Below are 17,837 nucleotides of genomic sequence, written 5' to 3' on the forward strand. Positions count from 1 at the left end.
AGAGAGATGGAATAATCAACGATTATTTTTGTGCTACTATCCCAAAGTAAGTTATAGTAACTAAAATGAGTTTTCGAAACCTTTTCCTGGATAGGATTTAAAGACTATTCCATTTCAGGAAAATTTCAGAATATGAAAGCAATAAGTTACCAACTTTCTGTGCAGAGTTATTATAATGCCTATATGGTGAAACTTCAAAAGACTATGATCACACTTATCCACCCAAATGGCTTAGCTTCTTTTGGAGAAGCAAGGAAGGAAGGTATTCAAGGCCCTTAACATAGGCTGCCTTCTGTGCCTCTCCGTCACATAGCAAGGCAGGACTTATGCTGCCTTGGCACCCCCTAACGGCCAAAGGAAAAAAAAATTTAAACCAATGAACCAGAACATTTTTCTCCAAAACTGTTTCCCACTGTTAACATCAGTGAATAGATGTATGAACTAGCTGTATGTAGATAGACCTCAAAAACAAAACGAGTGCAAAAACAAGCTGTAGATATACTGGAGTTACACTATAAAACTATGTCATTTTTAGGGCTTCCTTGGTGGCGCAGCGGTTGAGGATCTGCCTGCCAATGCAGGGAACATGGGTTCGATCCCTGGTCCGGGAGGATCCCACATGCCGCAGGGCAACTAGGCCCGTGCACCACAACTGCCGAGCTTGCGCTCTAGAGCCTGCAAGCCTGCAGCCTGTGCTCTGTAACAAGGGGGCAGGACACCTCCATGAGGAGCCCGCACACCGCAACCGGGAGTAGCCCCCTGATCACCGCAACTAGGGAAAGCCCGTGTACAGCAATGAAGACCCAACGCAGCCAAAAATAAATCAACAAAAATAAATAAATTTTTAAAAATAAAACTATGTCATTTTAAAAATGATGTATTATTTATGAACATATATTGACATATATATTAGTCAAACACAAACACGTGGAGCTTCCCTGGTGGTGCAGGGGTTACGAATCCCCCTGCCAATGCAGGGGACATGGGCTCTATCCCTGGTCCGGGAAGATCTCACATGCCGCGGACCAACTAAGCCCGTGCGCCACAACTACTGAGCCTGCGCTCTAGAGCCTGCAAGCCACAACTACTGAAGCCCGCACACCTAGAGCCCAAGCTCCACCACCGCAATGAGAAGCCTGTGCACTACAATGAAGAGTAGCCCCCGCTCACCACAACTAGAGAAAGCTGCACGCAGCAACAAAGACCCAATGCACCCAAAAATAAATATTAAGTAAATTTATTTAAAAAAAGAAAAAAAACATCATCAACAGTCTATTTAAGGAAGCCATTTAAAATCTCAAATAGTTGCAAATATTACACAGAAGCTAGCAATAAAAATTGCATCTTCCCCTGTTTAAAATAAAAGGGATGAGGGAATTCCCTGATGGTCTAGTGGTTACGACTCCATGCTTTCACTGCTGAGGGCACAGGTTCAATCCCTGGTCAGGGAACTAAGATCCCACAAGCTGCACGGCATGGCCAAAAAAAATAAAATTAAAATAAATAAATAAATAAAGGGGGGAGAGACTGGCATTAACCTTTCAGAGTCCACAGTTTTTCTATCAAATCTGTCAAATTAAACCCCATCTGCTTTTAGTGCCACCCCCCCTTGGTCTGGCTACTCATTACATCATCACTTGATTCCTATAACAGCCTCTTAAACTGGAATCTCTGTCTGTAGTCTCCTCACTTCCAATTAATCCTGCAGAACATTCTTTATAAACTACTGTCTCTGCTTTTGTTACATCATTCTCCTGCTTAAAAACCTAAAATGGTTCCCCAGTGCCTACCCCATCAAGCTATAAATGCCTTTCCTTGGCTTCCAAGGCCCCCTATAATTTAGACTCACTGCACCTAGCCAACTTGATTTTCCTTCTACTACACACACAGCCTCTATTTTAATCAGGCAGCTCTCCAATTACTGCTGTGCATACTATGCTTCCCCCTGCTGGAAATATTCTGCTCAAAATTCTCCACTTATTCAAAATCTACCATTAGGCTGAGTTTCAGCTCAGGCCCTCCTTCTCTACACCAAGCTTTCTCACTCCTTCAATGCACGCTGACCTCTGCTCCTCATCAGGACCTCTTGTCCACAGGCATCCACTGATGGGCTCAGGGACTGTGTACCATATGCAAAGTCTACTCTGTACTTTGAGAGGGTCTAGAGCTTTCCTCACATTGTCAGAAAAGATTTATGAACCCTCCATGCCCAAAACACAAACAATAACAAATTCACAAGGATCTCAATGCTTTCCAATTTATCCATGTAACTTGGGTAAACAACTTCACTTTGTCTCTCCAACTAGTTTTTAAGCTCGGTGAAAGTTAGGGGCAAATCCTAATACTAGTTCTGAAAGACAATATATGGCAGAAAGCTAAATACCAAGATACTCAATAATAAACTTTCTTTAGTTATCCTCTCAATCGAAGACATCAGTAAAAAGAAAACTAGGATTTAATTTCCAAGGTCTCAGTTAGTGATACCTCCCAAGTTTTACACGAGCTCATTCCCTTCTGGATCTTTAAAATATGATCTTTTGATATCCCATAAATCCAAATGAATCACTCATCCCCAAGTCCAGGAAACTAAAGCCCACCTACCTGTGCTTCTGGGGTCAGGATGAAATACAATCTGTGAGAAATGCTAAGCTACTACAAACACCGTGTTAATATCCCAATCTCAGTGGAGGGGGGAGAAAGGAGAGAATTATATCCCTAACAAGACTGAAATCTCTGGGGGCTTCCCTGGTGGCGCAGTGGTTGAGAGTCCGCCTGCCGATGCAAGGGACACGGGTTTGTGCCCTGGTCCGGGAAGATCCCACATGCCGCGGAGCGGCTGGGCCCATGAGCCATGGCCGCTGAGCCTGTGCATCCGCAACGGGAGAGGCCACAACAGTGAGAGGCCCGCGTAATGCAAAAAAAAAAAAAAAAAAAAAAAAAAGACTGAAATCTCCATTATCCATGCCTTCAAAATATTTTAACACACATTTCAGTTCTAGTAGTCACAACAATGGCCTAATTCCCAATGCCTTCCCAAGTTCATTTTGACCTAAAATTCTCTCAAAATAGCAGCAAATGTTGATTTCAGTCATCTTACATTTTTAAAAAACTTTTTTCCCTTACCTTTTTTACTTTTCAGTCAAAATCCTACCTAAATGGTAAAAAAGATTTGAAGATGAAATATTTCTGCTGGTCTCAGGTTACTAAACTTGTACACATTTAAAATAGTTGCAGCTCTATTTACAATAGCCCAGAGATGGAAACAACCTAAGTGCCCATCACCAGATGAATGGATAAAGAAGATGTGGCACATATATACAATGGAATATTACTCAGCCATAAAAAGAAACGAAATTGAGCTATTTGTAATGAGGTGGATAGACCTAGAGTCTGTCAAACAGAGTGAAGTAAGTCAGAAAGAGAAAGACAAATACCGTATGCTAACACATATATATGGAATTTAAGAAAAAAAATGTCATGAAGAACCTAGGGGTAAGACAGGAATGAAGACACAGACCTACTGGAGAACGGACTTGAGGATATGGCGAGGGGGAAGGGTGAGCTGTGACAAAGCGAGAGAGAGTAATGGACATATATACACTACCAAACGTAACGTAGATAGCTAGTGGGAAGCAGCCGCATAGCACAGGGCATAGCACAGGGATATCAGCTCAGTGCTATGTGACCGCCTGGAGGGGTGGGATAGGGAGGGTGGGAGGGAGGGAGACACAAGAGGGAAGAGCTATGGGAACATATGTATAACTGATTCACTTTGTTATAAAGCAGAAACTAACACACCATTGTAAAGCAATTATACCCCAATAAAGATGTTAAAAAGAAAAAAATAAAATAAAATAGTTATTAGTAAAGGATTTTCTCATTCATTCAACACTTGTTGAGTGCCCACTACTGAATGAAATAAATAATAGTAGTTAAGTGCATGGACTCTGTAAGCTCAACACACTTTGGTTCAAACACCAGCTCATGCACTTACTAGCTTGTGTGACCTTTGGGAAAGACATCTAATCTCATCAAGCCTCATTCCCTTTACCTGTAAAATTGAGATAACATCTACTTCCCAGGGTTGCTGTTAAAGATTAAGTGAGATGCTGCTGGCAACACACTTAGGATACTATTGATACATGGTACATAGTAAAGCACCAAGCAATGACAGCAAATATCCTTACTGTGTCAAACACTATGCCATGCAAGGGAATACAAAGACATGATGTTTCCATTACAAACAGGAGGACAGACTTGCATTGCATAAGGATGGCTTTTAAATTATTTACATTTCTTTTTATTATTAATCAAGAGCAAGAGAACACAACACAATCCAATTCTTAAGGTTACCTTTTTCTTTCGCATCAGGAAATGTTGTGTTATCATTCGTGTTGTAGGAAAATGAGATATTGTCGATTGAATAAAAAGATGTCTCCTCTGTAAAATTCACAATCCAGGAAAAACCAGATCCAAACTGCACTGCGATTTTGGGACCATTCTGGTCATCCCCACAAGAGCTTCCACTGTACGTTGCAGGACCAAGGTCTGAAATGGTTACAGTTTTCTAAAAGAAAAAAAAATCTGGGAGTTAGGCCCAAACAGGCAGCAAAGAGCACAAGCATTTCCAAGCGGGGTGCCACTGCAGTTGACTTCACACCCCCCGTGGCCAGCCTGGCCCATCTGTGCTGACCAGTCTCATATTCTTCAGCTACACACCAGTCCCTCTGGACAAATCCACGCAAGTCTAAAAGGAAAAGGAAAACCGGCCTGAACCTCTGTTATTAAGTTGAATTTTTTAAAAAAATCAGATTGTAAGCAGGCAAGACCTTAACCAAAAGAAATAAGAAGGCAAAAAGGATTGAGAGGATATCCCACCCTCCCAAAGGAGACTTTAATAGCAAGCTATTAAAAAAAGGACAAGCTTTGATGTTAGTACATGTTACAAACACAATAGAAGTAGTTAGACCTGAAACACCATACAGTCTTCAGATTATTTGCCCTTAACCAACTCCAAAATACCTCTGAAGAACTGATGAATTAAAATATTCATTCCTAAATAAATAAATAAAATAAAAAATATTCATTCCAACACTAAATAGAATACCTTCAAGTTTACATGCTAAAATAGCTCCACAGAATTTACACGTTAAGTCAGTTAACATATGAAATCTTATTTGTATAAATGAATACAAAGGCTAAAAAAAGAGAAGTAAATTCCTACTATAAAACTCAAAGACAAATAAAAATACTTACATTATGTTTGTCTGTGGTCTCATAGCGTATTGTGAAATTCATCTGCCATTTTGCATAAAGGCAAGTGGCGTTTTCTGAATCTCTCAAATTAAGTTCCAATGCATAAGACGAGACAGCTCCTAGATTTATTAAAAAGAGTAAGATTTTTAAATTGGACTATAAAAACATACATAAAATAAAAACAAGCTCTATCCAGCACTGAAGTTCAACCAGCTCTAAAATGAAACAAAGTATTTTTAATATATATGGTAACTTGGCGATTATCTTTTTATCGAAATCCTGTTGATAAAGTTAGCAATACCCCTTCCCCCAAAAGTTTACTCAACATAGGATGCTCAGGTAATGGCACAGACTGGTAACGTTTGCCTTTTGCCTTTTACCTCCTAATAATCGTTTCCACACTCCGTGCCTTGCTAGTTTTGTTTTGGGCAATTATAGTTTACTTGTTAGGACTTTTGTTTTTTAAGGTAAATGAGGTGAAGGGGAAGCGTGGGAGGGGTGTTAAACTCCTGCTTTTCTCAAACCAGCTGGTGGAACTTTCTCTACATAAATAATGATAGATCTGATTTCTGTGGTCTTGCTGCTTTAAATCCTGTCACAAGCTATGTGACAGGACTTCACTTAGAAGCCTTGGCAAACTATTTTATTCCAATGTGAAAAAATGATGATGTGGGCCAGGGCTAAGCGTGTGTACCACATGACCAAAGGAACAGTACTGCAAAGGTTGTTAGATCCATAAGCAAAAGGTTAATTTTTATAAATGCAGCGTTCATCATTTTTGTTTCATAATAAAATCCAATTGATTAGAAAGCCTAATTAATCTTTTGACATGGGACTTCCCTGGTGGCACAGTGGTTCAGAAATCCACCTGCCAATGCAGGGGACATGGGTTTGAGCCCTGGTCCAGGAAGATCCCACATGCCACGGAGCAACTATGCCTGTGCGTCACAACTACTGAGCCTGCGCTCTACAGCCGGCAAACCACAACTACTGAGCCCGTGCTCCGCAACAAGAGAAGCCACCGCAATAAGAAGCTCGTGCACCACAACAAAGAGTAGCCCCCTCTCGCCGCAACTAGAGAAAGCCCGCGCGCAGCAATGAAGACTCAACACAGCCAAAACTAATAAATAAATAAATTAATTAATTAAAAAAAATCTTTTGACACGGACTTAAAGTCCCTTCCTACATTCTCTACCTGCTACCTCTCTTTTAGCAGAGAAACCTTTCAGGGACAAAAGAGCCTTGGGGCTTTTCAGCTAACTTGACTCTGATCTTCTACATTAGGTTAAACATGGGGACATTACCTATTACACTGAAGAGCCCAAGGACTCAAAATACGATACGCCAGCACACTTACCAGCAGCAGAAATGATGGGCCATCATCTAAGGATTTTCTTCACTGTCTCACACATATACCCAAGGGGTGAGCTGTTTCCTGTTAAGATAGCTGCATAGCCTTGAATGATACCTGAGCACACCAGCGTCACCTACAAGTGGGGACATGCTATAGACTACAGAGAATAAAGTCCTAAGAGGAATACCAAGAAGGCATGCCTCAGCAACAGCTTTCAAGCTGTACACAAAGCTCCCGTCATGCTCTGCATGCTCTGGAGACCGGGCTGCCTCACCAAGCCTGAATCTGATATGCTAAAGTTTGTGGTTGCTGACAATGCCTAAATGTATTGGCTAAGGCTCCAATAAGACCTTGTGAGGCCCAAGTAGGTTTTACAGGCTTTCTTTTCTCAGAACAATCTGGAATGGAGCTGGCATCAATGATCCAAGGCTACCCTGCAGTGGTGTTGAGAACTGCAGCTTAGAATTCTTCTAATCACCTGGAGGCCTGCTTTCCATACACAATCTCTCTTGGTCTTGTTTAAAGTCCCTCGTTTTAACATATCCCCCTTGTGAATATTCAAAGCATTCAAATATATCAGAAACGACCAAGAAAAGCCTGGCACGTATTAATCATTTTCTTTCCAAAGATATTAGAGTAACAAACAAAACAGTGTAAAACAATGATTAGTATCAACGTGTGCTGGGGTGGAGAACTCCACGCTATGGAGCAGAAGGCACAGGTTGTGGTTCACATTTGCCACTACATTAATATCAAAACAGCCTATCTGCCAACCCATAAATGAGAACTGAGAAATGCTCCGAGGGTCCAAAACATTCTGTTCTCATGCCTTCATAGTCCTTGTCGCTGTGAGAGCTATGCCTTCACAGGGCTTCCTTGGCATCCCAGTCTACATCTCCAGCTGCACAGGCATTTTACTCAATGCCTATCACCTCAAACTCAACAATTCCACAATGAAAATCTACTCTTCGACTTCCTCCAATCGGAGCCCGCCTTCTCAGCCTCACTGGCTTGAAAGGAAAGGCAGGACCTTGTCCCGACGCTCAGGCTCAAAAGGTTTTGGGAATTAGCTTCTACTTCATTCTCTTTGTTAAGTCCCATTGATTTTTTTCCCTTCAAATCCCCTCTGAAATCCAATCCCTTGCCTTTTATTTCTATTCCAACTCCACCACCACACCCTAACTTACTATAGATACCTCCTAGCTACCCCTAGAACTGCTGTCAGATTAATGGTCCTTAAATACCTCTTCCTGGGGCTTCCCTGGTGGCGCAGTAGTTAGGAATCCGCCTGCCAATGCAGGGGACAGGGGTTCGAGCCCTAGTCCGGGAAGATCCCACATGCCACGAAGCAACTAAGCCCATGCGCCACAACTACTGAGCCTGTGCTCTAGAGCCCACGAGCCACAACTACTGAGATCTGCATGCCTGGAGCCTGTGCTCCACAACAAGAGAGGCCACTGCAATAAGAAGCCTGCGCATCGCAACGAACCGCAACTAGAGAAAGCCCGCGCATAGCAACGAAGACCCAACACAGCCAAAAATAAATAAAATAAAAACTTTTTTTAAGATTAAATACCTCTTCTCTCAGGATACTTTCTCGATCAAAACCTTTTACTGGCTCCAAAATTCCCACATTAAATTTAAATTCCTCTGCCTGACTTTCAAAGTAATCTTTAATCTTGTCCCACCCTATTCATTCAACTTCTCTCAAGCTATGTTCCCAGAACACACCCTTTAATTTGCCTGAACTTGTTCCACTGGACCCATTCGCCATGCTCTAGTCAACCTCCCAGGCTTCTACTGCTCCTAACATTTGAAATCTACTTGTTCACCTCAGGAGGGATTTCACTCTTTCTCACTGTCCCAAAATCTGAAACACCCGCCACCCTGCCTTTTTGTTACAATTTCTGGCAAATATCCCCACCCAATACAACAGCTGAAAATGTTAGATACTTGCTTTCCCAGCCTCCCTTGTGGTAAGGATGGCACTTACTTATACTAGGCTCCATCCAGCAAAGGCATCCACCCCAGATTCTGAATAAGAGGGCGGTGAAATGCAGCCAGGAAGGGAACTATCACACTCAGATGGAAGTAGCTACAGCAGGATCAGGGTCCCAGGCAACAAGGCCAGAACAGCTAATGGCCGTGGCCAGCAGTGCAAGCTGCAGGTTAATGCTTGGTGATGGCAATGCAGTTCAGTGGCATGAGTTAGGGTACTGAATAGACTTTGGGGTATATAGTCAAGAGCTCCAGTAATTCTGAGTTACCTAATGAACATTTTTTTATAAAGTAAAAATTTACTGATGTGTTACATACAGAAAAGTACACAGCATACATTCAGAAGGGATTTAAAGTGCGCAAAGTATACAGCTCCAAGAATTTTCACAAACTGAACCCGCCTGTGTCAGGAAACATTGTCTCAGGAACATTCCAAGTACTCCTCAAAGTCCCCCAGTTCCCCCTTCCAGTTACAATTTCCCTCCCAAGGGCAGCTGCCATCCTGTCTTCTAACAGTATAGTTTACTTTTGCCTGTTTTTCAACTTGGTGTAAATGAAATCATTCACTATGCTCTCTTTTGTATCTGGCTTCTTTCACTGAATATTATGTCTGTGAGATTCACCCATGCTGTTGTGTGTAACTGCAGTTTGTCATTTCTCTCTGTGTATAGCCTTCTTTCACTACTTGTCTATGCTACTGCTGATGGGCATTTGGATAGTTTCCAGTTTGGTTCTATTACAAATGGACACATCGGTGAACACAGGTGAACACAGGTGTATGTGTGTCTATTGGGTATGTGTCTAGGAATGAAATTGCAGGGTCAGAGGGTTTGCACATGTCCCAATATCTCTTTAATAAATTCCTTTTATGCTTAAAAAAAAAACAACGAGATTTTATTTCTGTTTCTTACAATTAAGAACCCAAACTGATATGCTGTCCACTTTTCAGCAGCCATTTTCTCCATAAAGATTTCCTTGACTACAAAAGCCCTCAAGGAGCAGTCATAGTGCATAGCCCCACACCTGAGTGTATTTTACACTATCATGAATTATTCATTTATTTTATGCCTGTAAATCCTGTCTCCCCTACAGTCATAAGCTCCAAAACAACAGTTTTCAACTGTTACTTCGCAACAAACTGATGTGCCATGGTAAGTTATAGTATACAGCAAGTAATTTGTTAACTAATAAAAAAGTAACAAAGTCCATGAATGAATGATATACATGGGTAGATTCAAGATTCCCTTTTGATAAGGTCTCTGCCACTCATTTGAATTTCAATATGCTCCCTTAAACAGATGATCTTATCTATGCCACAGCCCCCAGGAGTGTGTATTTTATATGAATGTCATCCATCACAAGTGTCATGGTGGGGGAGACCATGTTTATTACTTCCCTCTATCTCCTATCATTCCTAGCAGTGCAGAATACGTATTAGATTCTCAATAAATACTGATTGATTAGATCAAGGTGAAAATACCATGCAATAACGACCCAGAACACAGCTTAATCTAATTACAGGAAGAGCCTTTAGCTCTTCCAAATCATGAACCCAACCTATCAGGCTTCTGGGTACTCCCTCAACCCCCATGTCCATTTTTCGCAATAAATTTTGACATGGATTTCAAGCTAGGAATAATCCTTTTCCCATAAGTTAAGTTTATAGTTGAAACATTTACACTTTGGTAAAAAAATCTTCAGCAAGCCATTTCCATCCTTATTGAAATGTTTGATTTTTGAATAGCTAAGCCATTTTTGTCTAAAAGGCTTTGACATTAAAAAACCACAGCTGAGGGCTTCCCTGGTGGCGCAGTGGTTAAGAATCCGCCTGCCGATGCAGGGGACACGGGTTCATGCCCCGGTCCGGGAAGATCCCACATGCCGTGGAGCGGCTGGGCCTGTGAGCCATGGCCACTGAGCCTGCGCGTCTGGAGCCTGTGCTCCACAACGGGAAAGGCCACAACAGTGAGAGGCCCGCGTACCGCAAAAAAAAAAAAAAAAACCACAGCTGAATATATCCTAGAGTGTGTAATTATAGAGCTGACAGTTTAGTCTCCAAAGAGAAGAAAAAGGCAAAATCAACTTTCTCAAATTCAAATATCCTCTTAATCTTGTTTCCAAAGAGATCATTTATAGGTTCTTTTAGAACTCAGAACAAACTGTTCTCCAAGCACGGCGCACTGCAAAAAGTGGCTAGGTTTTTATAAGTCTATTTGACCCAAAGTGTAGTTGAAAAATATACATTTGTAAACAATATGGGGGTGGGGTGGGAACACAACACTAGTGGTAAAACAAAACCAATAAAAAACAATGATCTAAGAGGCAATATAATGGGACGATTAGGAGTCCCATCACTGACATTGAAGAGCTAGAATTCAAATCAGGCAGTCCAATTTACTAGCTGTGAGACTCTGGGCAAGTTAACCTTGCTAAGAATTGTAGTGTGTACTTCACTTCTCCAATACATTCTTCGAAAGCATGAAAGCCCTTCAGAGCTAAGAGAACTTTGCCAAGCAAGTTAGAGATTCCAGCTTAAAAGTTTCCCTTCTAGGGGCTTCCCTGGTGGCGCAGTGGTTGAGAGTCCGCCTGCCGATGCAGGGGACACGGGTTTGTGCCCCGGTCCGGGAGGATCCCACATGCCGTGGAGCGGCTGGGCCCGTGAGCCATGGACGCTGGGCCTGCGCATCCGGAGCCTGTGCTCCACGATGGGAGAGGCCACAGCAGCGAGAGGCCCGCGTACCGCAAAAAAAAAAAAAGTTTCCCTTCTAGTAAACACAGCACCTAAAGGGATCCTTCCCAAATTTTAGGTATGTCTACTTTCATCATACTTAGTTATGGACTCTTGTCCTCAAACTCATCAATTCAGAATGAGGTTGAGCAAAGGGTCTTAAAAACAAAACAAGCCAAAAAAAAAAAATCAGGACATAGGCAACAATATCTATTTACTCTTTCTTTTCAACTCATAGGTCTGTTAAGTCAAATTGACCGTTCCTCAATTCCTAATATAAGTATGATTACCGTTTCACTTTCTGATACTCTGGATTTCTGGTAAATCTCTTAAAAATAAAAGTAATAATAGATTTTAAGCTATGAAATAATTTTTTTAAGGTCAGAGAGTGGGTAAGGAAATAAGACTCAACACCATTCAACTAATGGAAAGGGCTTATTGCTGAGTGCTGTTTGGCAGACCTCCAGAATTCTTTTGCAATGCACAGCAGGATACCAACAAGTACTTACAAAGTACACTTTTGGATCTGATGGGATCTCTGATCATTTTAATCTGAAATTATGACTGGAATGCTTTTGTCACTACAGGAGGAAGAGCAGTCTTCCTGCACCATGGAGCACTGAAGTCAGCTATAATGCTGTGAAATAATCCTTGATCACAAATTCCACTCAATGATATAGGGGAAGAAAGCTGCACTCATGGGGAATATGTGAATATCTATAAATCCTATCAGATGTGATAACCAACGACTAATGGATGAATAATAAGCCTGTCCTTTCAAGTATCTTTATTAAAGCTAGAATAATTTCAGCAGAATCTTGAAATCAAAGTTATCAGTGGTAAGGCTACAGAAAAATCTCAGCGCTTACTTTCTTGCTTTTTGATCACCTCCAAAAGATAGAGATTGGTTCTTTGTGGAAACCTTATTCTCCTTTTCACCTAGGACTTCCTAGCTCCCCAGGTGAACCTCCACTACTATGTAGGTGTATGCGAAGGGGTGCAGGTAAGATACTAGCATTACTGTATGGGATTATAGTTTAGTAAGTTGCTATCTGTACTGCTTAGCACTGATCTTGAAGTTCTCCAACGGAAAACACACACAAAATATCTTGCAAGACCTAATTGAAGGTTCACGGAAGAAAGAGGAGACCGAGTTGGTCTAGTTCACCGTCATATCCCCAGTGCCCACCAATGAAGACCCTCAACAAAAATTTACCGAGAGGTAACCATGTGCCACCTGGCCCTGTGCTAGGGAGGCAATGGGAAGTAACAGTACAGAAGACAGTCTCCACTCTCAGAGACTAAGACCACAGGGGAGACTTGACTATTACTGGGGGAAAAAAAGAGTGGAAAATAGGCTAGCCTAATAACCTAAGAGTTTGGGAAAGACAAGATTTACTCCTATTCCTCCAAATAAGTCACCTGGCTGGCCTCCTTCCAACACTCAGGTCTCTGCTCAAATGTCAGCCAACAGTGAAGGCCTTCTGACCACAAAATGTCAAGGAGGGTCAACCCCACCACGCACTCCCTATCGTCTGCTCTTCTTCCTCATTACCTGCCTCATTTTCTTCACAGTGCTTATCACTGAAATTCTATTATTTACCTGTTGGGCTGTCTTCCCCCACTAAAGTGTAAGCTCCGTGAGAGCAGGAACCTGGTCTGTCTTCTCCACTGCTCTATCTATCCCTTTCACCTAGTGGCTGGTACACAAAAGTCATTCCTTAAACAACTGTGGAAAGGAGGGACTCCTACCAGTGAAGTACACACTCAGGACACTTATATCAGGTTTTTTTCCCACCCAGAAAAGCCTCAACCCTATAAAAACCAGATGTCAGACTAGTTACAGCAATCAATAACCACAGAAATCTGAAATCTATGTCACAAAGGGAACATAAGCAGCGATGCTACGAAAAGTTTTTCATCCACTACTCTCTTTGTAATGCCTCTATACAGCTTTTCTTCATAAAGGTCTCTAGTCAGTTATAATTCATTCAAATAAATACCAGCATAACTTAATCTCTGTGAAAAAGACAAATACATAGGCTCTGAGAATTCTTTTCTATATTTACTCTAGAGCAACTATTTTTAAAAGCTACCTGCTGCAGCTGGGATAGTGTTATAAAGTTACAAAGTGAAAACGGCCCAGCTGGAAGCGAATGAGACCATAAATTCAGGAACAGATCCTCCTTCGTTGGTACCCTCTGCAGTAGTCAGGAACAGCATGAAATTCATAGCAGGTACTTTACAAATATTCCTTGACTTTTCAAAAAACTATTCTTGGTATCCATTTTGATATACAAAAGTAACATGCAAAACCCACCAAGCAACTGAAGAATTGCTAAATTCTTAAGGAAAAAAAGAACACATGGAAGGAGTTTGAGCTCCACATTGAACCAACAGCTGGGAGCACGAGCAGCTGTAGAGAAAAGGGAGTTTCCATTTCATCCTGGTACCTCTGAAACATCTGACCTACCTACATTATTAACTTTTACTTCTCCAAACCCTGTTCTGAACTTGAAAGTGGAGGGAATCAATCTTGGAAATCTTCCAAGAGAATGAATCTAGTTAGTCCCAATCAATAAATGGCAAACTATCAGATGAGCTGATGGGTTCTTTTATGTGCTTCTTTTTGCCTGTTTATTTTCTGCAATGAGCAAGCACTGCTTTTGTAAAAACAAAACAAAAAAAAGCTTTCATTAAAAAAAATTTAATGACATGAAAGCCAACAAGACAATGATTATTTTTTTTCACTTTCTCTAAACAATAACAGTGTTGTTTGTGCAGATCCAATTGGCAGTGAACTACTGATTACCAGATGCCTTGGTCAGATGTGTTCTAGTCAGTGATAAGGTGCTTTTCGTTGTAAACAATCCTCTCTTAGGGTCGCTTGGCCCTCACTGAGTACTTCACAGGGGATTTAAGGCTTCGAACTGTGTTTGAGCAAAGCCTCTGTGGCCCACTTTCAAGAAGGGCTACAGAAGAGTTTCCTGCACTGTGTGCACAGCTGGACTCTATTTTGGCATCAGGACCCCTTTACTCTATCCACTGAAGACCTCAAAGAGCTTTGGTTTATGTGAGTTACATCTATTGGTATTTGCTGTACTAGAAATTAAAACTAAGAAGTGAATAAAACACATCAGACCCATGAGAGTGGTGATGTCATCACACATTCATTCTATAGCCTCTGGAAAACTCCACTGTACTGATGAGAAGATGAAAGTGAACAAATGTCTTAATATTATTCTAGAAATAGTTTTGATCTGACAGAACCCGCTCCCCCGGAAAGATCCTTGAGAATCACTAGATTAGATCATCAAGACCCCTTCCAATGCCATGGCTCTGGAGCGAGATTTCTCATCTTTTGGCACTACTGACGTTTTGAGGTGGATAATACTTTGTCGGGGGTGGGGGAGTGCTGTCCTGTGCATTGTGGGATGTTTAGAAGCACCCCTGGCCTCTTCCCACTAGATGCCAAAAGCAATCCCCAATTGTGACAACCAAAAATGTCTCCAGATATTGCCAAATGTCCCCTGGTTGAGAATCCACCATTCCAGGGTGTTGATTTTATTCTACTGAAATGTGAACTACAAAATGTGCACCTCTCACTGCCTTCTCAAGCCCCTAATATATCTACTTTCTCTCTACTCCCACCGGGATCTATTCCTTCTGATCTTTTATTAGGTCACAAACAGCAAGAGTCAGTGGTAGCAACAAGCACAGGATTTATCAGTTCAGGAAGAGATATTCTGGTCAAAGTTCACCTTTCAGGCATTAAAAGGCCTCGGGGACCCAATGCTTGGGGGTGGGGTGCATCATAGCACCATCAGCCAACATTCAGCCAGTCATTCTTAGGACCTGGTAACAACCCAATCCTTAGGAAATTACCTACCCTCCTCCTCCTCCGAAAACGAGGTAATAGGCCAGTTGTGTGAGAGGGAAGAAGAAATGGAGCTTCTGAAGGCAAAGAGGCAGTATACAAGACTCAGATATAGCATCCCTCTAAAACCTCAACATCTGGGGACATTTTTGTCAGGGTCTAGCTGGGAGGAAGTAACAAAACTGGTAAAAAAAAAAAAAAAAAAAAGGAAGAAGAAAAAAAACCCCACGATGTCTTCAGCACCTCCAAGTCAGATATTCACTCCCCACCAAAGTTCCTACTCATCCCTTTTAGTCTCCAGAGGTTGGGTCCAAGTTTTCTCCCCTGGAAACTGCCCCAGCCACCTTAGATCCCTTCCCCATCAAAACCCCAAGTACCAAACTCCAATCCATCATCATTCTTCACCTCTTTAATCACCCTTCCTCCACAGCGTCAAATTCCTACCCCCCGCCACCCAAGCCTCTCACTGCCTCTCAGAATCTACTCGTATCTGTTCCCCCCACTTACCCCAAGCTTTTCTCCACGCAGGCAGTCTCTTCCCTCAGTTTTCTCTCCCGCCCCAGTTTTCCACCATCTTCAAAACTCTTGCCTGATACTAGGACCAAGACTCTAAATGTCTATGCCACCCAGAATCTGCACGTACCGCCCTCCTATGCTCATCACTCCTTAGTATCTCCCCCAAGTTACTCTTTCTAACCCGATGTGCTCCACTCCTCTCTCTTTCCTACCTACTCCCTCGGCGTCCACCCCCCCCCTTACTTGCCCCGTTATGGGCCCTTCTCCCCTGCCATCCCTCGGTCGGGCCTTCTCTAGGTCATCGCTCGTCACCTCGGGCCAAGCGCCAAGGCCCAGTGTCAGTCGTTCAGCTTCTCAACGCTCTCTCCCCGGACCAGTCTTTCAGGTTTTGGCCTCTGAACTGGGCGCCCCGGGCCCAGGCTCAGGGACTAAGCAGGAGGGCCCGACAACTCACCCAGGACGAGGCAGAGCAGAAGGAGCCCGGATCCCGGAACCGGGGCGAGGCGGAAGCACACCATGATCCCGCAGAGCAGGCTGCTGCGGCGAGAAGTGCAGCGACAGCAGAGAAAAGCCTCGCGGAACCGGGTCAAGAGCGCCGCTGACCACCGACCACAACGCTGCAAAACCCAGGACTCGGCGCTTCAGCACCGGTCATAAGACCAGGGGCGGGACTCTTTCTTGCCTTCAGCCAGTCACCGCGCTTGAAGGCGGCCAGAGGGGTGGTGATGCATGGCCCGGTGGGCGGGGTGACCACGCCCTGGCTTTTTGGTTCACACTCATTCTTGCGCTCCTAGGAGATGGGCGCGGACGGTCGTTTCTAAGGCTAAAGAGAAACGAACTTTTTTGGGGGGGCAGGGGGGCTAGATAGCAGAGATTATTTCAGTTCCGACTCCTTGAGGAAGGAGAGAATACTTTTGCTGGAGTAAAAATGGTTGCTAGGCATCGCAACGGAATACCTACAAAAATAATACATGATTATTCTCCAAACACTGATGCCCATGCAGTTCATGTCATTAAAAGGACAAGGGAGCTAGAGGGTGATACAGAGTCACTGAACGCCAGAGCAGGGCTTGGCCTTGAAGTTCACCTAGTTACAACACCCTGTTTTTCAGATGGGGAAACTGAACTCAGAAAGAGGAAGAGTCTTATTTAAATATAGAAAGAAAGAAAGAGAAAGAGAGAAATAAAATAGAAGTACAAAGGGAAAAAAACAAAGATCATCCATATTCCTACTACACAGAAAGACACTGTTATCTATCTTTCTGTCCATCCTTCAGGTTGTTTTTCCTCTGCCTATACACATGTAAATATTCTTTAATTAGAATTCATACTAAACATACTACTCAGTATAGTTGACAATTGGACGGATGAAACCTAAAATATTCAACAAACGAAAGCATTCAAAAACTATAAAAATCTCAAGTTGGGATAAAGCACTGATTCTCAAATATTAGTTTCCAAAAGAATTATATGGGGATTTTTAATAACATATTAACTCCTCAACCTCATTCCCCAGAGATTCTGAAACAGTAGATCTTTGCCAGTCCTAGGAATCTGTTTTTATTTTTTTAACAGGAACTCCAAGTAATTCTGATTCCTATGGTCCCCAGACTACATTTTGAGCAACACTAAAATAGAGCTTCAAAATCATCTAGTCCAGGAGATCTTAATCTGGTTCCAATGGATGACCTTGGGGTCGGGGGATGTCTGTGAATCCCCAAAAATTACATGCAAGGTTTCTGTATGTGTATTTTTCTGGGGAAGTTTATAGCTTTTACTGGTTCTTAAGTGGGACCTGTGACTCCTCACCCTAACACCCGCCCCTGCTCAAATATTAAGATCTACCCCCCACTGTCTTTTGCTTTAATGTGATTAATTCCTGAAAGTGAGAACACTTAGCAATGGATGTGTTCTGTCATGGGTGAAACTGAGTCATGAGCAAGTGACTTCCTCTAAGAGGGACTGACATACACCACAGTATTAGGCACTGCCTTTAGCAAAACAAGGTCATCTGACTGCCCCACCATCAATAAGCCTAGGCAGCAGCTATGTCCTGAAGAACCCGCAATTGAGTTGAGCACTCAGAAGTTGCCCCCCCATTCTTAATG

The 17,837-nt window shown here is 42.5% G+C and overlaps 1 protein-coding gene across 3 annotated transcripts in view; it reads right to left on the bottom strand.

The window, feature by feature from the left end:
- The window catches only part of LAMP2 (lysosomal associated membrane protein 2), a 34,036-nt gene extending 17,648 nt beyond the window's left edge, over positions 1-16,388 (bottom strand). The window contains exons 1-3 of one of the 3 annotated variants that reach the window (XM_065900380.1): positions 16,184-16,388; positions 5,257-5,375; positions 4,354-4,567 (exon numbers count right to left, since the gene is read on the bottom strand). In XM_065900380.1, the coding sequence (XP_065756452.1) occupies positions 4,354-4,567; positions 5,257-5,375; positions 16,184-16,247 (397 nt within the window). In that variant the 5' untranslated portion in view covers positions 16,248-16,388. Of the gene's footprint in view, positions 1-4,353; positions 4,568-5,256; positions 5,376-16,183 lie in introns of those variants that run through there. The other 2 variants (XM_065900381.1, XM_065900382.1) reach the window with 2 other exon arrangements.
- Between the last annotated feature and the right edge of the window lie 1,449 nt (positions 16,389-17,837).

This window comes from Phocoena phocoena, chromosome X (assembly GCF_963924675.1).
Source record: "Phocoena phocoena chromosome X, mPhoPho1.1, whole genome shotgun sequence".
Lineage (NCBI taxonomy): Eukaryota > Metazoa > Chordata > Mammalia > Artiodactyla > Phocoenidae > Phocoena > Phocoena phocoena.